The sequence below is a fragment of the Sorex araneus genome, chromosome 1 (genome assembly GCF_027595985.1).
Source record: "Sorex araneus isolate mSorAra2 chromosome 1, mSorAra2.pri, whole genome shotgun sequence".
Classification (NCBI taxonomy): domain Eukaryota; kingdom Metazoa; phylum Chordata; class Mammalia; order Eulipotyphla; family Soricidae; genus Sorex; species Sorex araneus.
Genome location: NC_073302.1, coordinates 249451598 through 249478642, shown reverse-complemented (window position 1 = coordinate 249478642; position 27045 = coordinate 249451598). Strand labels below are relative to the sequence as shown.

The following is a 27045-nucleotide window of genomic DNA, read 5'->3' as shown; positions in this document are numbered from 1 at the left end:
AACAAAAACCTTAATAATTAGTACCATATCTTATGATGGAAACTGAAAGTTCTCTAAGGGGTGTCAACTCTGCACATTTCTTATTTAACATTGTATTGGAGAATATAGCTTAGGCAATTGGGAAAAGTATAAAGAATTAAATGCCTTTAAATTGGAAAGGAGAAAGTAAAAATACTTACCTTCATAAATGCAATTGTATATAAAAATGTTAAGGAATATACACACCTACAATTCAAAATAGTAAATGAGAACAACAACGTATAGGATAAAAGACATATACAAAAAAAATTGTTTTCTATAACCTAGTAACAACCTGAACATTAAACTAAGAATATTTAATTTATAGTAACATAAATGATAACAAAACAGGGGAAAAGTTTAACCAATAAGATGAAAGATTTAAAAACTGAAACTACAAAACATTGCTGAAAGAAACTGAAGACCCATCCCTGAACATAAAGCCAGGAGTAAACTCTGGGCACCATCAGGTATGACCAAACACACCATTAAAAAAGAAAAAGAAAGAAATTGAAGACCTAATTAAATAGAAAGACATCTTTATTTGTGGGTTGGAAGACAGTGCTATTAAGATGGCCACTCTTCTCAAATTCTCTTGCAGATTCTAATAAATCCTTGTCAAAATGGCATTGACTTTTTATGCAGAAATTGAAAAGTTGATTTTAAATTCAAAAGGATTTTCAAAAGATTTGTCGCTGTCACTGTCACTGTGATCCCAGTGCTCATTGATTTGCTCGAGCAGGCACCACTAATATCTCCATTGTGAGACTTGTCATTACTGCATGGGGAGCTTGCCAGGCTCTGCCATGAGGGCAAGATACTCTCAGTAGCTTGCCGGGATCTCCGAGAGGGACGGAGGAATCGAACCTCAAGGCAAACACCTTACCTACTGTGCTATCGCTCCAGCCCTCTCAAAGGATCTAGAATAATAAAAAAAATTTTTTAAATAGAACAGAAAAAATATGACAGAAATCAGAGTTGAAGACATGTTCTTCCTCACACAAAAATGTAAAACAAATCTGCACAATTCAGGATTGCATGATACTAAGACTGAACCTATAGATAGATAGGCTAGAATTAGAATCCAGAAATTACTCCTATAAATATGGTCAATTGATTTTCACCAGCTGTGTTAACACATTCATTCAGTGGGTAAAGAATATTTATTCAAATATGTGTTGCTTAATTGACATGCAAATAGTTAGTTGGAACTCTTGCTTCATGTATATATTAAAATTAGTTCATCATGGATAAGAAACTTATATGTTAACAGTAAAACTATGAAACTGTAAAAGTATAGGCGAAAATTATAACCTGGATTAGATAGTAGTTTCTTATATATGAAACCATAAGCATAAGGACTGCAGCAATAACAAAAAAGGGTAAATAGGTTTTTATCAGAATTAAAAAAGTATTGTGATTCAAAGCACACCATCAAGAATGTAAAGTGACAATACATGGGAAGGGAAAAAATATTTGCAAAAAATTTATCTGGTAAATGACTAGTATTCAAAATACATAAAGAACTTTTAAAATTCAACAATAAAAAGACAAATATTCTAATTTTAAATTAAGCAAAAGATATGAGTACACAAATGACTAATACTGTCATGAAGTTTCTTGCTATTATTTATCATCAGAGAAATATAAATCAAAATTATCATGAGATACCATTTTACCTGATTAGGATGGCTCTCACCAAATAACACAGGTAATAACAAATATTGAAAAGTAATTGAAAAACTAGAACACTTTTACATTGCTGGTAGAAGTGTAAAATAGTACAGTCATTTTGAAAAATCTTGCAGTTATTAAAAAATGAGGGCCGGAGTGATAGCACAGCGGGTAGGGTGTTTGCCTTGCACGCGGCCGACCCGGGTTCGATCCCCGGCATCCCATATGGTCCCCCGAGCACTGCCAGGAGTAATTCCTGAGTGCAAAACCAGGAGTAACCCCTGAGCATCGCTGGGTGTGACCCAAAAAGCCAAAAAAATAAAAAGAAACCCAACAAATAAATAAGAATTTTAATGTTAGATATTAACACTATTAGGCATATTACCTTTGACAACTGAAAATACAGCTTTACACAAAATATTATATGCAAATTTTCTAGAAATATTATTTATAACAGTCAGTCCCCAAATGGAAACAGAACAGATATCTACCAGTTGATGAGTGGAGAAAGAAAATATCATGTATCTTTAAAATGGCCTATTATTTAGACATTAAAAGAAATGAAGCACAGATAAATTCTAACATGATTTTCATTAAGAACATTATGCCATCGAAAGAAGCACAACACAAAAACATGTTTTATGAAGCCATTTATATGAACCATCCTCAGTAGTAAAATCCATAGGGACAGAAAGTAATTTGATGGCTTTTGAGGTCTAGAGATGAGAGGGTTAAAAGCATCTTTTAATAGGAATAGCATTTCCTTGGGGAGCTAATTTAAAAAACTCCTAGAATTAGATGGTAGTGATCATATCACAGCTTTCTGTACATATTACAAACAACTGAGTAAGAAACTTCATTTCGGGGCCACATCTGGCGGTGCTCAGGCTCTGTGCTCAGGAGTCACTCCTGGAAGGCTAGGGGGATCATATGAGATACCAGAGGTTGAACCCAGGTTGGCCACATGCAAGGCAAACACCCTACCCACTACATTATTGCTCCAGCCTTGAGTTAGAAAATTCTTATAATGATGAATTTTGTGGTTTATGAATTGTATCTCCAAAAAATATTGAAATAGAAAAGATAAATCCAGAGCGTGCGTGGTTCGGGAAAGATTCTTCTGTCTAGAGATAATGTATTTATTCCATTCTGGAGCCTTAGGATGATCTTTCTGGGCTGCTAACTAATGCTAACTAATGCTAACCTTCCAACATTTCGGAAAATGTGGGGCAGCTGGAACAGGGTTCTGCCTTTCTCCAAATGATTCCTTCCTCTCACCAGAGTAGTTGTTTTAGGTCTGGAAGTATTGCTCAGGGTTAGAACATTTGACCTACATGAGATTATTTTACTTAAGAGAAATTAGAATAACAGAGTACAGCACAGCTTGTTTAAATCTGTGAAGTTTAATTGCAGAAATTCATCTTATAGGATAATCAGAAAAACTTCAATTGCAAAAGGAATAAATAAAAATATGTTTTTGAGCAAAATAATAAGAAAGGATTTTCCCACTATTTAAAATTTTTTTTTAATTGTTCTTTCCACTTTATTTGTTTTCTTAGTTTCCTATTATTTTGTCTTCGGCTTCTAAGGCAATAGTCTTAATATTGGGTTGGATAGATATACATTTGTTTGCTTTGAGAGACCAGAGATATGGTGGTAGAGCATAAACATTGAAGACCTAGGTTTAATTCCCAGCACACGCTCCCCAAATTCATTATCTTAATACTGTAAACAGTGCAATGGGTGTTAAAGCAAATTGGAAATTTTGCATATTTAGAGTAAGATAAATGCTCATTGTTAGTATTCAATGCTGTGTTCTTCTAAAATGCGTCAACTCCATTTTTAATAACTTTCTATTCTTGATACCAATGACTTTTCTTACCTGATTATAGCTGTTAATTTTATTTAGTATTATTATCTATGCTTTGAGTATACAATCTCTCCAGCCCCAAGTTCCTCATAGTCTTAATACTTAATTTAATATAGGAAATGATAACTTATTAGCTAGCTATAGAATCATTGAGATGGTAAATGAGAAACCTTCCTCTCCTTAGTACTTGCTCATGTGCTTCATGTTTTATGATACTATGTGGAATCAAAGAAGTATCAAAAACCTTTGAATCTACCAGTTCACAGTTCTTGATTGCGACTAAATGAGAAGAGCAAGCACTTTGGGAGTAAAATGTTTGAGATTAGGCCTCCTGAAGACAAAACACTCGTGCTTCCTGTTTTTTTCTTAACATGTGATCCTGTGTATTTTTTTTTCTGGTCAGGTTTACGAGCAGGACTAGCTGCCTCAATTGCCGGGAGTTCTATTATCAACAAAATGTTACTAGCAAATATTGATCCCTTTGGTGCAACACCCTTTATTGACCCAGATCCAGATTCAATGTAAGAAAATGCTTTTGCAGATATCTTCTGTTGACTTTTCTTATTTCTGTTTTAAGTGTATTGCAATAAAAGATAGTTTTCCAATTAAAAGAGAACAGTCAGATCAGTTAAACATTGAAGCTGCTGGGTTCATGGGCCCATTTGAAATACAGTATTCTTGAGGTACACATTTTCTTTGGCTCTGAAACTCTGATACCAGTCCTGTGTCTTACTTTTCCCTGAAGATAGTTGGCTCTATATCCATATTTATACTTTTCCAAAAAGTTACATTTTTTTGTTTTTCCAATTTTGTCATCTTTATACATCTACCTCTGGGATCACTTATTTTAGGTAGTTTTGGGTCCATATTGATCTATTCCTTTTAAGATTCTTTAAAGGAGAGCCAGAGAGACAGTGCAAGAGGTAAAGCACTTGCCTTGCATGCGGCTGCCATGGCCACAGCCCTGGTTTGAATTCCTGGCATCACATATGGTCCCCTGAGCACTGCCAGAGGTCACCTGAGCACAGAGCCAGGAGTAGCCCCTGAACACTGCAAAGGCTCTTTAAAGGAGTTCGTTTTTTTTTTAATGATTTTAATTCGAAACACTGTGATTTACAATGTTGTTCACTATACAGTTGTTTCAAGCATTCAGTGTTCCAGCACCACCAGTGTGACCTTCCCTCCTCCAATATTCCCAGTTTCCCTCCCAATCCCAACCTGCCTCCTTTTGCATATAACAGTCTTTAAAGACATCTTAAAAGCACCTACAATATTTTTGGCTGTTCACTGTGTACTTCTTTATATTGCATGTTTATTTTGGCTTTTGTTAAGTCTCATTCCTCTTATGCCAGTCCAAGTGATGGTTCTGTATTTTTTAACTTCTTTGTACTGCAAGTTCCCCCTTTTGTCTCTGTAGTGAGGGGCTTATATAGGTGACAAGAGAACTAATATTTTGTTAGAATTGGTGGGGAGGGGAGCATACTGTGACTCTGGGTCCACATTGCATTGCCACCATCTCTATATCACCTGTACCAAACATTACAGTCCTTAGGTGGCACACATGTCATATGAATTATGTCAGAAATAATTCCTGCCAAGATTGACTCTATTCTATCAGGAATAGAAGCTTAAGTGCTTTAATTGCTATTTTGTGTGTAAGTTGTAATTATTGCTTTGACTTATGAACTTTTCCTTATTGTCATAGAGATGGCTATTCAGAAAAATGTGTCATGAACAATTACTTTGGGATTGGATTAGATGCAAAAATTTCATTAGAATTTAATAATAAGAGAGAGGAGCACCCTGAAAAATGCAGGTAATTTTGGTCATAGTAAAAGTCTTATTATGTGAAGGTGACTTCGCTTTAATTTACTTGTCTATTTTGCTTATACTGTCTTTAAAAAAGAGTGCTAGCATTCTTAAATTGCTTGCCAACCTTGATTTTCAGGAGCCGAACTAAAAATTTGATGTGGTATGGAGTCTTGGGAACCCGGGAGTTATTACAGAGATCATACAAGAACTTAGAACAGAGGGTTCAGCTTGAGGTAAGCCTTGATATAAAGGCATTGAAGTTACTTTAAAAAATCATTTTATTTGTACTTTTTGTTGCTTTGTTTTTGTTTGGGGGCCACACCTGGCTGTGCTCAGGGCTTACTCCTGGCTCTATACTCAGGGCTTACTCTTGGTTTTATGCTGCTGCTGATGCTCAGGGGACCGTGTAGGGTGTTGGGGACCAGACCAAGGCTGACCATGTGCAAGGCAAGTACCTAACCAACTGTACTCTCTTTCTTTAGCCCAGAAAAATCATTTCATTTGTTAAATGACTTTGTCTCAGTTCCACTTGATAATACTGAAGGAGGGAAATCAAGAATGGCTATCAGCTTTATACTAAGGGAGTCATAGACACTGGATATGTTATAATAGTCAGTAGTATTGGTTCTTGAAATTGTCATACTAATTTGGATCATTGTTTCTTTCTTTTTTTTTCTTAAGTGTGGCCTTCTTGTCACATTATTTCCTTTCTGTGGGACTTCTAGTCTACTGTCCTAGCCCCCATTTATAAGATGTGTATCTTTGACCCTTTTGAAATAACCTGGTTTCCCAGAGGGGCATCACATGGCCCCCAGTTGAGAAACATTTCTGTAGCTTATGGTACCCAGTGAAAAGGTTGGTTTTTTTTTTCATTCATTCCTTTGTTGTCCACATTTATAGGACAGGATTGTATCAGATTTTATCATCAAAGTTTCCAAATTTTACCATGCCTAAAGCTTGAAAAATTCCTAAAAATAAAATTTGTTATTTACAATCATTTGATTTCAATGTATTTTTGTCCCTTCTTTTTATAAGCACAAGTTAGTAAAGCAAAAAGATATTTTGAAAAAGTTAGTCCCCATCAAGAAAAATGGTTAAGGACATGCCTCTAAAAAAAAAATCTGCTCATTTTTGTACATTTTATTATTTTCCCTTTAGTCCAGGACTTATTGCTTATATTGATAGGCTTATTTATAAATTTGTACATCTAAAAATGTTTCTTTATCTTTTTGTTTTGGGCCACACCCTGCAGTCTTCAGGGATTACTCCTGGTTCTGTTCTCAAAGATCACTCCTGGTGGTCCTTCGTAGTCCATATGTGGCACCAGGAATGGAACCTAGATTTAAACAGGGCCAGCCATCTGCAAGGAAGGCCTTACCCTCATAATTAAAAATAAACAAGTAAATATCTGCTACTTGTAAGGTGTAAGGAAGCGCCATTTCTTAAAAATTAATTTTTATAGAAGCCACACTGTGGCATCTTCTTCTTAGATGTCCCTAGACTTTCACAAGTGCTAGACCTTGGAGAAAACCTACCTCAACATGATGCTGACACATGAGGCTGACACCCAAGGACGGTAGATACAAGGGCCAGAGGGATTGCCCCATAGCGGGAAGACTGCTTCATGAGTGGAGGGGAGAAGGCAGATGGAATAGAGAAGGGATCACTAAGAAAATGATGGCTGGAGGAACCAGTTGGGATGGGAGATGCATGCCAAAAGTAGATAATGGGCCAAACATGATGACCTCTCAGTGTCTGTGTTGCAAGCTATAATGCCCAAAAGTAGAGAGAGAGTATGGGGAATATTGTCTGCCATGGAGGCAGGGGGAGGGTGGGGAGGGGGGTGTATACCCGGGATATTGGTGGTGGGGAATGTGCACTGGTGGAGGGATGGGTGTTTGATCATTGTGAGATTGTAACCCAAACATGATCTCATGATGATTCAATAAAATTTTAAAACTTAAAAAAAACAAACATGATTCTGAAGTCAAGCAAGTTAGAAAGATAAAGACAAATACCAGAAGCCCCGTAATATACTGAGTATAAAGAAACAAAGAACTGTGAAACAAGGATGCTAGAGGCAGGGGGAGAGACCTTGTGGAAAGTTGGAGGAGTTTTGATACTGGTGGTGGGCTTGGTGTAGGAGAAGCAAGCATAAAGCAGTAATAATAGTACTGTTTGTTGTACACTATGGTTCCTCAATAAAAAATGATGGGGGAAAAATACCTATCTCTTTTGCTCAGAATGACTTTTCCTTTCCCTATTTTATTGTGGCAGGGAAGAACAATCTGAATTCATGTCTTGACTTTGCATTTGTGCAAAACAAAATCTATTTTGAGGGGGATGTCCCTTCCAAACAGTGCTTAGGAGACCCTGAGACCCTTCCTGGCAATCTACATTCAGTTCACCATGGCTGAATGTGCGGACCCAAGGATGTTTAAGACCCTGTTGTTCGGGATCACCATGATCACCATAGCAGTAGTTGGGAGTTTCCAGGGCCGCATCGAGAGATGCATTGGACTACTTAGTGCTGGAAATCTAACTGGAGTTGAGATCTTGCATGGCATGCACCTTGACCCCTGTATTCTCTCTCTCTGGTCCTCAGAGAAAAATTTTGCAAAGAGGATGGCATACTTCTTTCATGCACAAGAAATTAAAGTATAATGAAACACAACACAAACACAGTTTCTGAAGTTAATCAGCTGTGAATGTGATATACACCCAAGTTTCAGAACTAGTCAGTGAGATTTATAATCCTGTTGACAATCATGGGAATATGAGAAATATGTAATATTATGACATCAAATTTAAATAGTTTAGAAACACCTTAAATTTGTGATTGGAATTTTCATTATAATTTCAAACTCTTTTCCTGGGAAGAATGCCTTTTTGGTTCATAATAGACCTGGTTTACAGGTATTACATAAACTATTCTATTTTTTAATGAAATAATCATATTATTTTTTGAGCCCATTATGTACTAATATATGTGAAGGAAATTTCTAAATGATAATTTCTATCTATACAATGAATGCACAAAAAATAATTGTCCAATTCACAATATTTATTCATTTATTTCGGGGTTTGGGGTCACACCTGTCTGTGCTCAGGGCTTACTCCTGGCTCTGTGCTCAGAGATCACTCCTGGTGGGCTTGGGGAGAGCTTCTGGGTGCCAGGGATCAAACCCAGCTAAGCCGCTTGCAAGGCAAATGCCCTACTTGATGTACTATCTTAGTCCACATATTTACTTTAAGGCAAGTGCCTTACCTGCTGTACCATCTCTCTAGCCCTCAATAACTTTTATTTTCTTTCAGTTTTCTTAAGACACCATGACTTACAAAGTTCTTCATAGTAGAGTTGTTTCAGACACACAGTATTCCAACACCAATCTCACCACCAGTGTTTCTATGACATGAATTTTAACCTCTCTATTAAGAAAGTAACCTTAGGTGTTTGCTTATAATATGCATATGCTAAAAATAATGATGTATAAGGGGCCTCTGAAAATGGTCATGATTTTCTGTGCTATATTTACAAATGAAGTATGTCCATTTCTCACATCTTTAGGACAGCTCTAAATTGCCAAAAGTACTTGTACATTTAAAGGAATTGCACATTTAAAGGAATTGTATTTCTTTTGTATCCTTTAAGCCCATCATATGATTTAAGTAACTTTTTCAAAGCATTCACAGATACATCATCAATTCATTGAGTTCAGAAAACATTCTTCTCATACTAAAGTCTCGCTATTGATTCCTGTGTCAGTGGCACTGCTTTCTACTGTCAGGAATGGTACCAGGTGCTGGAACATGGTGTTCCTGTGAATGTGTCTTCCAGCAAAAAAGAGTGGAGATAAATTGTTTAAAAATATGTATACTGTTAAAGATAAAACAAATATTAAGTATTCTGTTATGTAAAATAGTTGAAAAATGATTCAAACTGAATTCTTGTTTGCTTGAAAGATAGGAGAAGAGAGATAGTTCTGGGTTAAGGCCTATGCTTCGCCAGCGACTCAGCTGGTTCAGTCTGGCACCACATAGTCCCAGGAGCATCTCTGGGTGTAGCTCTGGAGGCCCTCGAGCAACACCTTCGTGGCCTGGGGAATGCCTGGCACTGCAGGACCTACAGAGTACCACATCCTCAGGTCCCTACACTGAATCTCTGGCCCATTTGGGTATTGCCAGGAGAGGCACTGGGGCCCCTGTGCATTGTTTAGGAGGCCTCGAAAACAAAGAAAAGACTAGAAGATGATGTCAGTTGTATATTTTAATGCAAATTTTGTAATTGTTTAATTATTTCATGAAGATATAGCAGCATTTTAAATATAATATCTATAAGCTCTCAGTTCTCTTAAAAATAAGGCTTAAGTCTTCTATTCAATAAAAATTCATTAATGTGTATTATATAATTACTTCACTAGCCATACCTATTTCTTCCTGTTGAAGTTGCAATTTAATTTTTGCTTGTGTCATTAATTAGATGGCAAAGAGTGTAAAGATGCTTCCAGCCATACATATTTGTTTCTTGGCTTTGCCTTTGTCTCTTGAAAAATTTGGTTTCTTAAGCTCAGGCAGTCGTCATTAGTAACAGAGCAGCCACAAAGTGCCAGGAGTTGTGGGAGGTGCTAGATGAGGTGGCTGGGATACACAGAATTCTCCTCTACAGAGATTGCTTTCAAAAGGATCCTTAGAATAAATACAGAAATGACCAAAATGCAAATGACAATATATAAGTGACCTAAAAAAGACTGGAAAAGTACTGCTTACTGTGGAAGGAAAGAAGAGGTAAAACTTTTTTGGGGGAGATATCAGCAAATACCAAATAACTATAGTTATTGACACATAAGTTTTTAGAACAACTTAAATACTATCAACGTAATTTATGGGATTATATTTGCAGGAGATCATTTGCTATCATTTTCCTCCCTTATCTTTGTCTTTTTTTTTTTAAGTTTGTTACTTTGTTCCATCTAACCTCTAAGTTTTTTACCTTTCAGTGTGATGGTCAGTATATACCTCTTCCCAGTCTACAAGGAATAGCAGTTTTGAACATCCCTAGCTATGCTGGAGGCACTAACTTTTGGGGTGGAACTAAAGAGGATGATGTAAGTATTACTTTGTTCTTTCCATCTTCTAGAGACTGCCCATCTTCACATACGACAGGGATTGAGTTTACATTCTGTGGCACTCTGGTCTGGCCTTTGCCTACCTCTTCCATTTAAAGCATTTATGTTTACCATGGGACCATCCATAGCATCCAGGGTAATCTTCCCATATCAAGGCTCTTAACGTAATAATATCTGCCAGGGTTTCTTTTTGTCATGTGAGGGAGCAAGTTTGCAGGTTCTAAGAATTAAGACAGGAAAATTTTTGGTTAGCAAGCCAGTTTAGGAGAAAAAAACACAACCTGGGATCTGAGATTAAAGGAGAGAAATTACAACAGACACCTCAGGAATACAAAAGATCATAAAGCTTTCTTCGAAAGACTCTATGCCACTAAACTGGAACATCCAGAAATTTTGTTTGTTTGTGGGTTGCATCTGGTGATGCTCAGGACTTACTACTAGCTCTACCTTCAAGGATCACTTCTGGTCACTTCAGGAGACCATATGGGGTACTGGGAATGGAACCTGGGTCAGCTGCATGCAAGGCAAATATCTTCCCTGCTGTACTGTTTATTTGGCCCCAGAAATGGATGCATCCTCAGAATCATACAACCTCCAAAGACCTAATCAGGAGGATGTGCAAAACCCAAATAGATCAATCATGAGTAAGGAAAATAAAATAGTAATTTAAAGTCTTTGCAAGAGAAAAAGCCCTGGTCCAAATGTGTTCACTAATGAATTTTTCCAAATCTTCAAACTTAATCCTTATGGTCATGAAGCGCTTCAGAAATGTCAGATGATGGGTGTTCTTCCTAATCGTATCCAAGTAGCTGAAATTATCCTAATAGCAAAAGCAGGCAGATATATTACTACAAAGGAAACTTGCATAGTGGTATCACTGATGAGCATTGATGTGGATATCCTGATCAAAATCTTTTGGATCAAACCCACATTTTAAAAGGATCATATACCATGATCAGTTGGGATCCGTTCTATTCATTCATTCATTCATTCATTTATTCATTCAGTTGGGTGATGCAAGTTTGGTACAACATATGCAAAGCAATCAGTGAAATATACCATATTTTTATGTTATGGAAATAATATAAGGAAAGGAATGATTTTTTTAAAGATCATGCGTCCATGTCAATAGATGCAAAGAAAGCTTTTGATCAGATTCAACATCCATTCATGATGAAAAAACATCTCAATAGAACAGGGATAGAAGGAACGCACTTTGGGAGTTTAGCTATTTATAACAAACCACAGCCAATACTGTAATCAACAGCAAAACCCTGAATAGTTCCAGTGAGGTCAGGCTCAAGGCAGATATGTTCGTTTTTTTAAAGATGTGTATTTTTGCCATTGTTGTTTAATATAGTCTTAGAAGTCCTAACCACAGGAATTAGGCAGGAAGAAGAAATAAAAGGGATCCAAATTGGAAAAGAAGTTAAACTATCACAATTTGCAGATAATTTGATAATATACATAAAAGACCCTAATAACTCTACTAGAAAACTGTTAGAAACAATAAAAAAACGCATGAAAGTCGCAGGTTACAAAATTAATTTTCAAAAATAAGTTTTATTTCTATTTTTAAGTGGCAAAGGAGCGAAATTTTTTAAATCTATTTAAGATAATGTCCCAAAACATCAAATACATAATAATCAATATAACAAAAGAGATGAAAGACTTGTGTATTGAAAACTAAGTAACTACCAAGAGACACAGAAGAGGATACCAGGAAATAGATATTTCATGATTATGGCTTGGCAGAATTAGCATTATAAAAATCACCACCCTGCCAAAAGAATTATATAGTTTCAGTTCTATTTCTCAAGAATTTTGAAAAAACTATACTAAAATTATATGAAATTATATCATTTTAAAAAATGTTCTTATTAAATACCGATGAAGTAGACCAGTTACAAAGCTTCTCATGACTGGGTTTCAGTCATACAATGATCCAACACCCATCCCTCCACCAGTGTATGTTTCCCACCACCAGTGTCCTCCATTTCTCTCCCACCATCTCCCAACACCCCACAACCCCAACGCTAGCCTCCCACCATTTTTGTGTATTATGGTTTGCAATAGACAGGAGCAATAGCACAGCTGGTAGGACATTTGCCTTGCATGTGGCCGACCTGGGTTGAATTCGTCCGTCCCTCTCGGAGAGCCTGGAAAGCTACTGAGAGTATCCCACCTGCACGGCAGAGCCTGGCAAGCTATTCATGGTGTATTCGATATGCCAAAAACAGTAACAGCAAGTCTCACTATGGATATGTTACTGGTGCCCACTCGAGTGAATCAATGAACAATTAGACAACAGTGCTACAGTGCTATGGTTTGCAATATAGGCATTAAGAGGTCACTGTGTTTGTTCAGGGCATTTTTATCCGGATGGTAAGGCTGGAGTAGCTTTTTAACTGGATGGCAGCTTTGGGGTGTAGAAATGACTGCCTAGGCTTCAGAAAGTTCAGGGAGGTAGCCTATTCCGACCCTGAGAAAGCCTGGAGATTTCAGTCACGAAACTTGCATATCAGGGCTGGAGCGATAGCACAGCAAGGAGGGCATTTGTCTTGCACATGGCCACTCTGGGTTCTATTTCCAGCATCCCATATGGTCCCCTGAGTACTGCCAGGAATAATTCCTGAGTTCATGAGCCAGGAATAATCCCTGTTCAATGCCATGTGTGACCCCCTCCCCAATAAAAAAGCAAAAAAAAAAAACCTTGCATACCCAAATTTCCAGCAGATTATACTCAGCAAGGTTCATCCTGAGATGGTGGAGTCAGGCCAGGGGCATGGCAGCGATTTTCTGTTGTGGAAGCAAGTGACTGGGGGAGGGCTCTATTTAGGTGGGCACCAGGCTGACCCACCCCCTCCAGCTGTCATCTGCTCAGCCTTGCTCTGGTCCGAGATTAACTGTGGCTTTTGATCTCATTCGAGATTTATTTGTGGGGCTCTGAAGCAAGGCCAATAGTGGACCTTACATGGTGGTGCTGGCATGGGTACATGGGGGTGACTGCTAGTGCTTCCAGGTGTGTAGGGAAGTGGGGGGAGGTAGCCCATCCAGACTCCAAGAAAGGCTGGAGATTTCAGTCACAAAACCCACATATCCAAATTTTCAACAAGTTAATATCTTGGTGAGGTCTGTCTAGAGACAACGGAGTTTATTCAGGGGCATGGTGGCAATTTTGGATTGTGGGAGCAAGCGGCTGCCCGGGGCTCTGGTTGGGCAGGCACCAGGCTGACTCGCTGCGATTTACTCTGGTCTGCTCAGCCTTGCCCAGTCTGAGATTAACTGTTGCTTTTGATCTTTTTCGACATTTACTTATGAGTTTCTTAAACAAGGCCAAAAAATGAGCTTGTATAGTGAGCCAGAGGTGGTTTGTGGGCGTGACTCCCACATACCTAACTTTTGGCTGTTTAATTTCTCAGGAAATTTGGTCCCAAGTCATTGGGGTTCAGCCAAAGTCACATCGGAAGTTTTGGGGTATCTAGAAGCCTGAAGGCACCATCAGGCTGCTGATGCATTTACCCCACAAGTATAAATTGACCTGCTGGCAGCACCTTGCCCCAGAAATAATATTATTTTGATATGAAAAAATGTAGAGAACTTTGGAAAGCTTTTCTGAGAAAAAAGGTGATGGGGTGTACTGAATTGCCTGATTTTAAAATGTACTGTAAAGCTATAGTAAGAAAAACCGTGTGATAGTGAAATATAGATAGACTGTCAGACCAATGGAATAGACCTGAGAGCCCTTAGAAAACCCTCAGATATACAGAAAGTTAATATATGACAAATGAGCTGAGTGCATGAAGTGGGAAAGCATTGTAAGTAGATGATGTTAGTAAAATAGGACAGTCAATGCCAAAAAAATAAGACTGAATCTGTATCTCACACCATATACAAAAGTGAACTCAGAGTGGATTAAAGACCTCAAGAGTAGACCAGAACCTATAAAACATTTTGAGAAAACATAGGCCAAACTCTGCAGGATATACTGATTTGACTCCATTGACAAAAATAACAAAACCAACAATGAACAAATAGGTCTATATCAATTCAAAAGTTTTTACTGGCATAAGAAATTTGAGCTAAAATAAAAAGACAAACTACTGAATGAGTGAAACATGTGCATTCCTTATATCAGATATAGGGCTAATATCCAAGATACAAAGCATTCACAAAACTCATTAGCAGAAAAAAATCAATAACCCCATAAAAAATAAGGAGTAGAGATGAACAAACACTTTCCTGATGGCCAGTGGGAAGCAGGCATTTGGAAAGTGTTCATCATCACTTATTTTCAGGGAAATGCAAATCAAAATACCTGATATAATCTCACACGACTGAGAATGACATATATCTGAAACTAGACACAAACAGGAGGACTGTAGTACAAAAGGGACCTCATCACTGTCATAGGAATGTCATATGGTTTAGTCTCTTTGAAAAACAGTATGGAGATTTCTCTGGAGAGTAATAGAGCTTCATATGATCCAGTCATCCCACTTCTTGGTTTCTGTCCCTGGAACCACAAAAATATTAATTTGAAAAGATATAGGCACACTTGTGCTAAATATAATCATCAGTATATATGGAAATAACATAAATGTCCAGTTACATGGATAAAGAATTTGATATATATCTTACATGTATAATATAATGTGTATGTGTATATATACATACACTTACACACACACTCACAAACGTAATGGAATACAATGCACCTGTAAGAAGAGATGAAATCCTGCAGTTGACAGCAATGTGCTTAGAATTGAAGGGTATCACATTAAGCGAAATAAATCAGATGGAGGATATCACATTAAGTGAAATAAATCAGATGGAAGACATACCAGATATATCACTCATCTGTGGTATATAGAGAGACAAAACAAGATAGTGGAGTGTATTGGATGGGAGTGATCAGCTCTTGATTACAAATGCAGGTAACTAAAATTTTGGATTATAAAATTTAGATTTACTTAGATTACAACATTTACATCTCCTGCCAAGGAGTAGGAAAGTAGAGGGGGCAATGAAGCGGTGGGCCAGAGGTGACAGAGGGACATTGGTGGCGTGTCATGGGCACTTCGATGATGGTGGCATGCAGTAACTTTGTACATCAAAATGTAAATATTAACACTATTGTACTATTATGACTGTGTTACACAAACTGTAATGATAGTAATTAAATATACATACATATATATATATATGTATATATATATATATATAAAACACATTATTCTCTTGGTTTTTAACACCTTGAGATTTCCCTAGAATGTCTGAGGTGAGAGCCTAAAAGATAGCTCAACAGTCTGAGCACATGCTTTCCACACAGGAGGCCCATGTCTAATACCTGGCACTGCATGGTTCTTCAAGCACTAGTAGAAGCAGCATCTGAGCATGCAACTATGAGAAACCCCCTGAGCATTGTAGAGTGATACTGCTCCAACCCTCACACACACACACACACACACACACACACACACAAAATGAACTGGATCACAGTTTTCCTCATTATTAGCTTCATAATTAATTTTTTTTTAATTTTGGGGGCCATAAGTGTTGGTGCTCAGGGGCTACTCCCAGCACTGTGCTCAGGAGGTCATATGGTCCCAGGTATCAAACTCAGGCCTCCTGTGTGCAGGCATTGTTGCTGTCTCTGCTTTCTTCATGTTCATTACATAAAATCTATATCGCTGTTTGGGTTTTATAGGTTTCCTAATGTTATGAGTGCCATTTTATCAAGACACCCAAGTTATATATGAACATTTGTTGTGTTTTTTTTTTTTTTTTTTTGCTTCTTGGGTCACACGTGGCGATGCTCAGGGGTTCCTCTTGGCTTTGCACTCAGGAATTACTACTGGCAGTGCTCAGGGAACCATATGGAATGCTGGGGATTGAACCTGGGTTGGTCGTGTGCAAGGCAAACACCCAGCCTGCTGTGCTATCACTCCGGCCCCAATGAACAGTTTTTAAAAATATTTTGTAGTACCGTGAGTTACTAGAAAGAATGGAATGCGTTTGATCCAGTGAATGCTTTATGAGGGTCCATGAGTATTTTATTTGTGTGGATTAATTTTTTTACCTTTGTGTGTGTGTGAAATTGAATAGGCCTTTTGCCTATATAGGTCTTAAAATTTTCATTGTGTTTGTTTTGAGCTATATTCAGTTATTTTTTTTGTTCTTGGATTATTATTACCATCCTTTACTTTCTTACTATTTTCTGTGTCCAAAAGATATTTACTCTTCAGTTTGCATTGCTCGATGAACTGCTTCCCTTAAATCTTAGCTTTAGCAATGGAAGTATAATGTCATTTTTCTTTCAGATATTTGCTGCACCATCATTTGATGACAAGATTCTAGAAGTCGTTGCAGTGTTTGATAGCGTACAAATGGCAGTTTCAAGGGTCATTAAGCTGCAGCATCATCGAATAGCCCAGGTTTGTTTCTCTACAAAACCTGTCTTCACTACTTAAAATAAAGGGAAAGAGTGAAGCTATTCCAAATTATTTTTATATTCTATATTAATCTCAAAATATTTCCTTTCTGTGTCATTGTGTTACTCTGTCTACTCCTAAGTAGAAGGCATGGCATTCCATTCCATAGAGAAAACCTAAAGAGAAGTCAGCTTGAATGCAGTTAGTGTTAGTTTCCCACAATGATCTGTACTCTAAAAGAACTTGTTCTCTTTCAGTGCCGAACAGTAAAAATCACTATATTTGGTGATGAGGGAGTCCCCGTGCAGGTGGATGGTGAAGCATGGGTTCAACCTCCAGGAATCATCAAAATTGTACATAAAAACAGAGCTCAGATGCTAACAAGGGACAGGGTATGTAACAAAACATTACTCGAGATTTCTATCAAGCCTATACAAATATCTTAAATTTTTATCGACAGAGAAATCAAGGAGAGGTACTTCATTTGTCTCTTCAGATCTGATGTTGAAATGATTCTGTTTTTTATTTCGATTTTGATTTTGGGGCCACACCCAGTGGGTTTGGGATTATTCCTGGCTCTGTGTTCAGGGATTACTCCTGGTACTTCAGCGACCATATGTGATGCCAGGGATCGAACCCAGGTCAGCTACATGCAAGGCAAATGCTTACCTCTTGTACTATTGCTCTAGTTTTCAAATGATTGTGGTTTTAAATATGAACAAATATTTATTTGGGTTTTCTTTTTATTTTAAAACTTGATTTTTTTCTAACATTGCAGAAACAAGGAAGAGGAAAATGTGGAGAACTCTATTTCCACATACATTCTAACTTCCCAAACAAACACTTAAGTTCCTTTATTTTTTAATGTTTTGTAGAAATTAAGTGTGGCACATTTACTAAGTTTGTGAACTAAAATGGATGCATTAATATTTTTAAAAATTCCTTAATTAACAGTATTCTTCATGTCATATATTTTTGAATTTAACAAGTGTGTGCACTCGTACCCACCAATTCAGTGTCATCCAGAGTAGTTTTGGTGCCTAAAAATTCTTTGTATTCTCTCTGTCCATCATTCACTCCCTCTCTCAGTCCAGTCCCTGACAGGTATTGGTCTTTTTGCTATCTCCATAGTTTTCTTTTTTTCTAGAATTTCCATTTCAATTAGTGTCACAACCATAACAAATTAGAGTACTAAGAATCTATGTTATCTATTGTGCATGCAAAGATGGGAATTGACTTTTGTTAATTATACATCCGTTTAATAAGTGATATTTTGTTGCTTTTTATTTGGGGCCACACTCATGATGCTGCGGGGCTTCTCCTAGCTGGCTTACTGCTGGGGGTCACTCTTGTCTATGCTTGGGGGTTTGGTGTTGCCAGAAATCAAACCCAGGTCTTCTGCCTGTAAAGTATACACTCCAGCCTACTGAGCTATTTCTCCAGCCTTTCATTACTTTTATATGTTTCAATCAACTGGAAAATTTTAAAATATGCTTCTGTATTTATATAACAAAGTGCTGGATTAGGAAAAAAGCTCTAGTAGCTTCGGAGGCGATAGTGTAATTAAATATGCTTTTATTTGAGCCTCTGCACTCTAAACCAATAATCATTGCAATCCTTATATAAATAGGCTTTTGAAAGCACTCTAAAATCTTGGGAAGATAAACAGAAGTGTGATTCTGGTAAACCAGTCCTTCGAACACATTTATATATCCAGCATGCTGTTGACTTGGCAACGGAAGAGGTGTCACAGATGCAGCTGTGTTCCCAGGCTGCAGAGGAACTCATTACCAGGTACTGTGCTTTGCTGCCTTTTAACTATGTGAACTTGGGTCTTGGCTAATTTGAATTATTTCTTTTTTTCGGCTATAGTATATAGTTTTCTTTGTTTTGGGCATCTGAAGAGTTGCCTTTACTTGTTACCCATTTGTTCCTTCATTTATGCTTTAAAACTGTTGTTCTTCATCAAAACACATACACGCACACGCACACGCGCACACGCACACACACACAAACACACCCCTGTGTTCTCTTCAGAACCAGTTACATAGACACACACCTGTGTTCAGAACCAGTTACACATATACACACACACCCCCACCCCCACACACACCTGTGTTCTCTTCAGAGCCAGTTACACACACACACACACACACACACACACACACACACACACTCCTGTGTTCTCTTCAGAACCAGTTTGGAACTTCCTGAAAGCACAATGGAAAACTTTCCTATCTTACTCTGTCTCTGTCATATGGTACCTTCTATAACTGTTCATTTCCCAAGTTTAGAGACAGTTGTATGTGAACTTACATTCAGGTGTCACCTCATAATTATTATTTATAGACTAGACAAGGAAATATAAGCTTTAACCTTGCTCTCCCAGGGAGTTTGGGAGGTGGGTGGATGAAAAAAATCTGTTACCAACAAACATGTCACATATTACAGGACCATACAGATCTATTTTAGTTGGCAGAAGGAGACGAATTTAAAAACAAATTTTGAGTGTTAAAGTGGCAAATTGTCTCCAGAACTGGAACAGGGTGAACATCCTCAAAATAGTTATGATAGAGAGCGATGGATGAAAGCAATAGAAATGAAAAAGAGGCAAGAGATTTAAGAGAGGTAGGTTAGAGTCTAAAACTGGAAGGTCGGGATGAAGACAGGGTGACCTTCAGCTTCTGGTGATGTCTGAATGGAACCTCGGGTTCAGGAGGGAGAGCAGATTTTAAGAGAGGGAAACTGATGGGTCCTTTACTAGACTGAAAGAATTTTAACTATTGGAAATTTAACTACTGTGGAAATATCAAGGGGAGATTTCATAGGTAGCTAGAAATATTGTTCTGAAGTTGATTGACTTCATCCCACTTACCTGAAAATTATTCAAATTTACCCATCTTTTTTTTTTTCCTGATAAATAACCCATTCCTTCTCAGGCTGATTGGAATGAGTGTTTAGGTGACAATTCCAAGTTCCTTAGTGCCTGGAACATCAGTCAGAATCCTTAACAATTGAAATCTTTCTTTTACTTTTGATCCAGCTCTAACACTTGTTCTGTTCTGTCCAAATTGAGTATCATCAGAAGCAAAAAATAAAAACAACAAAAAATGTCTTTAAAAAACAAACAAAAACACCACCCCCCTCCTCTCTGCCCCAAAGGCTACTGTCAACACTGCAGGTTTGTGTGGCTCATAGTCACCCAGGCTGCATCTGGCAGCACTATGAGATCATGTGGGGAGAGAGATTGAACTCAGAGTCTCACATGTTAAACATGTGCTCTAATACTTTGAGCTATGCCCCCAGCCCTACTCTTACCCTCTTGCTCATTTGCAACCTTACATAATTTTTGTAGCTTCAATAGAAATTTTCCCCCATCTGGCTCTGATGCACTCTCTCTAGGATTTTCTCTTTCTAGGATTGTTCTTGAAGATTTAGATGCTAGAGGATTGTGACACAGCAGCTGTTGTAATTGATAGCATATATTCCAGTCCTGGTTCATTCTATCACTTGCTAGATTTGTATAAAAACGAAACCTCTGAGTTTTCATTGTTTTCACCTAGAAACTGGAGGAAATTAGTTCTCAGTACATTTTGAGATTATGAATAATAGTTAAAATTAGATATTGTTTAGAAAGCATGCAGGATACAAAGGATAAATGTCGTGGTGTTTTTTCCCTAATTTTTAAGTTTTGTTCATGGCAAAAGTTTAGTGAACAAAAAATAGGGACTCTGTAAAATGAAGTGCTACTTAACAAAATAGCACTTCAATATATTTATCTCTCTCAATTCAACTTTAAAACAAAAAAAATTTTTTTTTGGCTTTTTGGGTCACACCCGGTGATGCACAGGTATTATTCCTGTCTTTGCACTTAGGAATTACTCCTGGCAGTGCTCAGGGGACCATATGGGGTGTTGGGAATCGAACCCAGGTTGGCTGCATGTAAGGCAAGAACCCTGTCCGCTATGCTATCACTGCAGCTCCTTAACAAAAATTCTTATTTCACTGTTCTTTGTGGTAGGAAGGTTTGGATTTTGTAAGTCTCCTCTGTACCCATCATAACAAGATTTAAAAATAATTTCTGTCTTGGGGCAGAGTGATAGTACAGTGGATAGAATTTTTGCCTTGCACGTGGCCAATGTGGATTCAATTCCCAGCATGGTATATGGTCGCCTCAACACCAACAAAAATGATTGCTATTCTATACTGCACTAGTGAGTGCAGTCCCTCTATGTCTGTCCCTCTCTTTCTGACTCATTTCACTTAGCTCATGATACTCTCAATATCTGTCCATTTATAAGCAAATTTCATGACTTCATCTCTCCTAACAGCTGCATGGTATTCCATTGTGTAGGTCTACCAAAGTTTCTTTAACCAGTCATCTGTTCCAGGGCACTTGGGTTGTTTCCAGATTTTGGCTATTGTGAACAGTGCTGCAATGAACATATAGGTACAGATGTCATTTCTACTATGCTTTTTTGCATCCTCGGGATATATTCCCAGAAGTGGTATTGCGGAGTCATATGGAAGTTCAATTTCTAGTTTTTGAAGGACTGTCCATATTGTTTTCCAGAAAGGCTGGACCAGTCGGCATTCCCACCAACAGTGAAAGAGGGTCCCTTTTTCCCCACATCCATGCCAGCACTGGTTGCTTTTGTTCTTTTGAATGTGTGCCAGTCTCTGTGGTGTGAGATTTTATCTCATTGTTGTTTTGATTTGCATCTCCCTGATGACTAGCGATGTGGAGCATTTTTTTCATGTGCCTTTTGGCATTTTGTATTTCTTTTTTGAGGAAACTTCTGTTCATTTCTTCTCCTTATTTTTTGATGGGATTGGAGGTTTTTTCTTGTACAATTCTACTAGTGTGGTTTATTCTGGGTATTAATCCCTTATCAGATGGGTACTGGGTAAATATTCTTTCCCATTCTGTGGGCTCCTTTTGTATTTTGGTCACTGTTTCTTTTGAGGTGCAGAAGCTTCTTAGTTTAATGTAGTCCCATGAATCTGACACCCATGGACAGTAGATACAAGGGCCAGGAGGATTGCCCCATAGCTGGAAGCCTGCTTCATGAACAGAGGGAAGAATGCAGATGGAATAGAGAAGGGATCACTAAGAAAATGATGGCTGGAGGAATTAGTCGGGATGGAAGATGTGTGCCAAAAGTAGATAACGGACCAAACATGATGACCTCTCAGTGTCTGTGTTGCAAGTCATAATGCCCCAAAGTAGAGAGTATGGGGAATATTGTCTGTCATGGAAGCAGGGGGAGGGTGGGAAAGGGGGTGTATACCGGGGATATTGGTGGTGGGGAATGTGCAGTGGTGGAGGGATGGGTGTTTGATGATTGTGTAATTGTAACCCAAACATGAAAGCTTGTAACTATCTCACGGTGGTTCAATAAATTTTTTTAAAAATTGAAAAAAAAAGTGATTGCTGAGTGTAGAGCCAGAAGTAACCTCCCGGCATTACCAGGTATGGCCCCAAAATGAAATTTCCCTTGATGACTTTTTTTTTATTCCTGGTGTTATGTCCTGGGATGGGAGTTTCACTCGCACGTTGACCAGACCAGACTCGAGGTTGCAAATGCAAGGCACTCTTTATTGCTAGCTCGAGCTAGGGTCCAAGTCTCATGACAGTTTTCCCAAGAATTGCGATGAAGCAGTCACAAGTCTGTGAACTAACTGGTCATGCCCACCTGCTGTGCCCAGAGATATCCTACTTATGGTAGGACTGGCTAGAGGTGTCTAGGGGATTTCCAACGTTGGCCACGGACAGTCTCAGAGAATTCCTGGGAGTGTGTGGTTGGGAGGAGGGGCCGAGGGTGAAGAAGCTTAGTCCTATGGCTTGTTTTGCTGAAGTGCAGCCTGTCATGGCGCATGTGAGGCTCTCTCTCAGCCTCACATTGGTTTTATTCTACCACTTCTACACTTCAGTAAATCGGCAATGTTGAGAAAAATTTGTTCTTACTTTTTTTTTTTTTTTTTTTTTTTGCTTCCAGAATTTGTGACGCAGCTACAATTCACTGTCTTTTGGAACAAGAATTGGCCCATGCGGTGAATGCATGTTCCCACGCACTAAATAAAGCCAATCCCCGGTTCCCAGAGGTGAGGAGCTCATGGTAAATTCTCATTCCACAGATTTTATGTTGGTGTTATATTTATATTTTGATATTGAGAACATGACATTCCCATTTATAAAATATATCATTTGTAATTATTCTCTTCCAGAAGCTTATGTCAAATTTGTTTTCCTCTTTCAGCTGTTTGTTTTCTATTCTTACTCTTACATTTTCTTCACTTTGGGGTATTTGTCTTTTAATTACTAGGCACTTTGCCTTTTTCTTTTATCCCTTGTGCTTTCAACTACTGGCCTTCCTCTTTGCTTGGGCAGGGGAAAGGTTTGCACTGCACTTGACAGTGCTCAGGTATCTTTCCTGGCAGAGTGCAGGGGACCGTATATGGTGCCAGAGATCAAAGCAGAGTTGCCCTCAGGCAAGGCAAGTGCCTCAAGCTCTGCATTGTCTCTTCAGCCCTATCCTTCCTCTTGATTCCTCCTTTCAACCTTCTTCCTACTCCCAAATATTTGACAGACTTCCGTATCATGCATTGTGTTAGAAATGCTCACTCACTTTTGAAGTTGTGCACTAAAATTATCCTCAGATTAATTCTGCAAAAACAGTTAACATTGATGTTAATAGTAGAATGGATAGAATATAAATACTTTGAAATGAATTACAAGGAATATGTTTAGAGAAAGCTCATGACATTCTTTTACTTATTCTTTCAATTTTTTGATTGAAATTACCTAAATTAACACACCAATAAGTGCTACTCTTCTGGATTAAACTCTATAAAGCAATCTGGTTGAACAGTAAATGAAAGTCACTGGGTAAAAATTATTATTAGAAGTGCTTTTTTAGAAATAGTTTTCTCTGACTCAGTGCTTTATGGGAATATGTACATTGTTGGCAACATAAACATCTTTGTTGGAGGAAATGTGTTTTGAGTGTGGTCACTGTAGTCAGTGCATTCTTTCAGTTCTGTAAGAACTTGGGAGCATCATCAGCTAACAGTATGAATATGAAATTTAGCAGTTGAAATAATGTTTGGGTCACTTTTAAAAGGATTATCTGTGTTGTGAATTTAAATTGAGAATAAAATGTATTTTGAATTCTATGGATTTGTATTTCATTGACTTCCATGACTGAGTCAACTAAATACAGAACTACTTGTCTTTGATGTTCTTTCTTTCTAGAGTCTTACGAGAGACACTGCCACCGAAATAGCAATCAATGTGAAAGCACTCTACAATGAAACGGAGTCCTTACTAGTTGGCAGGGTTCCTTTGGTAAGGGAAAGAAATGATTGATAGACCAAGAGTGATGACGTGACTGTTGGGATTTGCTTACCTCCATTAGTGATAACATACTCATCAGAACCCACTGCCAAAGCAGCCTGTTAATCTCCATCCCCAAAACTTGAGAGTTTTTTAGGGGAGGGTTGGGTGGTATTTTTTTTTCAATTTTTAATGTTTTTATTAAAGTACTATGATTTACAAACTTATTGATAATTGACTTTTAAGTATGTTTTGTTTCAACACCAATCTCACCACCGGTGTCAACTTCCCTCCACTAGTATTTTTGTATTCCTTCTGTACCCCTGTTCCCCCCCCACCACCTGTCACCTTAATAGGCACATTATGAAGTTTCAGTGGTTGCATCTTAAGTCTCATGTTTTCAATGTTGTTGAGTCTGTGTTTTGGATAGATGGCAGTACACCTCACTCATATCCCTGATACAAAGCCCTGATGCCTGTTCATCTATTAGTTCTTGTTCTCTTCTTCCCCACATTGATTTCTTTTCTTCTCTGTCCTTCTCCTCTCTAAACACTGAGGTCGGGAGAACATCTTTTTCTTTTTTGCTTATTTTTGCCTTCAGGAGAATATACAGCTAACCCTTGAATTTTGAATCAGGTTCACAGAAGAACTCAAGTTTCCCCTCCTGCTTGCTCCCCTCATAGGTTTTATGTAGTACTCTCCCCTTTGAGAGACTTGAGCTTATGGCATCATAGATGCTCCCCAGATACTCATTCACCAACTCGTTGCAGAAAAATAGAGGAAACTGTAGGTTTTGTTCCCCGAATTAACATTTGAAAATATGATTGCTACCGCTCTCCAGATCTACATGAAAGAGGAGGCTCTCTGGAATGAGTGTTTGGTGAACAAAAATTTTGATAACAGTATCCTGGATGAACTCAGAGTGGCATTGGCAATCACAGTTAGACCAGGTCAGAATATGGCCGCAGTACTCCATACACAGTACTCCAGCATCAGTGCTACAAGCCTGAGTCCTGCTCGATATGCCTTAGCTGCTCTTTCATTAACCGTTCTGGCACATTGGACCTTATTGCCACCTAGTGTTCAATTGTGGCTTCTTCAGTCACAAGTGCTGTTGGAACTGTCTAGAAGGGCCCAATGCACTGTTGGGTTTTTTGTTTTGTTTTGTTTTGTTTTACATTCTTTATTTCTCCTTGACGGATAATGTTCTTAAAACTTTGTTTTTAACTTTGGTTTTTTCTTTTGTTCAAAAAAAATTGCACCTAGGTAAAAGTGATAGTACAAACTCTGTATCCGGCACTACCCGGCGCTTCTATCGATGAAACAAGTGGGGATTTTTTTTGGTTATTCCTGGTAGTTATGTTATTTATCAGAATACTTTTATTATTCTTCTAAAGCCTTATCAAGAGTCCAGAGAGCCAGTGTTACTCCTTGATAAGTTTTATAGGCATATTCATAAATGTTATATGGCTGTTGCTTTTATAGATGTATTTCAGATGTTTGCATATGAGACACAGGAGGTGTCTCATATAGCTTAGCTCACCAGTCAGTGGCTGTGGTTGAAATTCCTCTTCGAGGTGCCTGCCATAGAGGCAGGCTTAGGACGGGGGTGGCTCGAAGAGGTAGGAAGGAAATAGGGAAAAACAGGACACTGGTGCTGGGAAATGATACTGGTGGAGGAACGGGTGTTGGAACATTGTATGACTGAAATGCAATAATGAACGACTTTGTAATGCTCTATCTCGCAATGATTCAATTAAAAAAATTAAAAATGAAAAAAGAAATTCCTCTTTCACCGGTGTACGTTTCCCAACACCAATGTCCCCAATTTTCCTCTTGCCATCCCCTGTCCACCTGTCTCTATGGCAGACACTTTTCTTCTCTCTCTCTCCTTTTTGGGCATTGTGGTTTGCAATACAAGTTATCATGGATGTCCCCTTACCTACTTTCAACATTCAGTTCTTGTCCAGAGTGATCATTTTTAACTATTATTTTCACACTGTCCTTTCTCTATCCTAACTGTCTCTTGTCCCCCACAAACTTGTGGTAAGCTTCCAACCGTGGATCAGTCCTACTGGCACCTATTTTTCCTGGCTGAATAAAAAATTTTTAATTAAAAAATATTTCTCCAAGAGATGATTTTTTGCTAGGCAGTTCTTATTAGAGATATATTTTTTTTTACCAATTGTAAAGCATTGTAATTTGCTCAGAGTAGACTGTACATATCAGAAGGATTTTGCCACAGATAAGAAGAATACTGTATAATTCACTCACTGTTCCAAGTATACAAAATGGGTAGGTGGATAGATAATGGATAAAAAGGAATGAAGGCTAAGAGGGAGAGGAGGGTCTAAAAAACAGAAACAGAATAAAAGCAGAATAAAAAACAGAAGCAATATTTTTTTCTATGCAGTTGTTAAAGGCTTATCAGCTATGTATATTATCTTTGGGAAGTAAGGCTAAATCTATCTAGATTTTATAAGTTTGAGCTCCATGTAAAAGAATTTGTTTTCTGTAATACTGTCTACTAAAAATATCAACCTAGCCTAATAGGTAATGATGATATTCACTGTTAAGTGTATTTCTTCTAACTTGAAGTTGGTTACTGAGTTTCACTTTGTTTGGGTTGTTGAATCTCCGGTAAATAGCATTTGGAATCTCCCCACGAAGAGCGGGTATCCAATGCCTTACATTCTGTGGAAGTGGAGTTACGGAAATTAACAGAGATCCCCTGGCTTTATTATATCTTACACCCAAATGAAGATGAGGTATGTA

At 38.0% G+C, this 27045-nt stretch overlaps 1 protein-coding gene across 5 annotated transcripts in view; it reads left to right on the top strand.

Annotated features, from left to right (window-relative positions):
• DGKH (diacylglycerol kinase eta) overlaps nucleotides 1–27045 on the top strand; it is a 213777-nt gene that overhangs the window by 167009 nt on the left and 19723 nt on the right. For all 5 annotated transcript variants that reach the window (XM_055133507.1, XM_055133278.1, XM_055133331.1 and 2 more), the window contains exons 19-28: nucleotides 3966–4083; nucleotides 5268–5378; nucleotides 5511–5607; nucleotides 10372–10479; nucleotides 16824–16937; nucleotides 17192–17326; nucleotides 18565–18728; nucleotides 22934–23039; nucleotides 24190–24282; nucleotides 26919–27038. In XM_055133507.1, coding sequence (XP_054989482.1) covers nucleotides 3966–4083; nucleotides 5268–5378; nucleotides 5511–5607; nucleotides 10372–10479; nucleotides 16824–16937; nucleotides 17192–17326; nucleotides 18565–18728; nucleotides 22934–23039; nucleotides 24190–24282; nucleotides 26919–27038 — 1166 coding nt within the window. The remainder of the gene's footprint in view (nucleotides 1–3965; nucleotides 4084–5267; nucleotides 5379–5510; nucleotides 5608–10371; nucleotides 10480–16823; nucleotides 16938–17191; nucleotides 17327–18564; nucleotides 18729–22933; nucleotides 23040–24189; nucleotides 24283–26918; nucleotides 27039–27045) is intronic.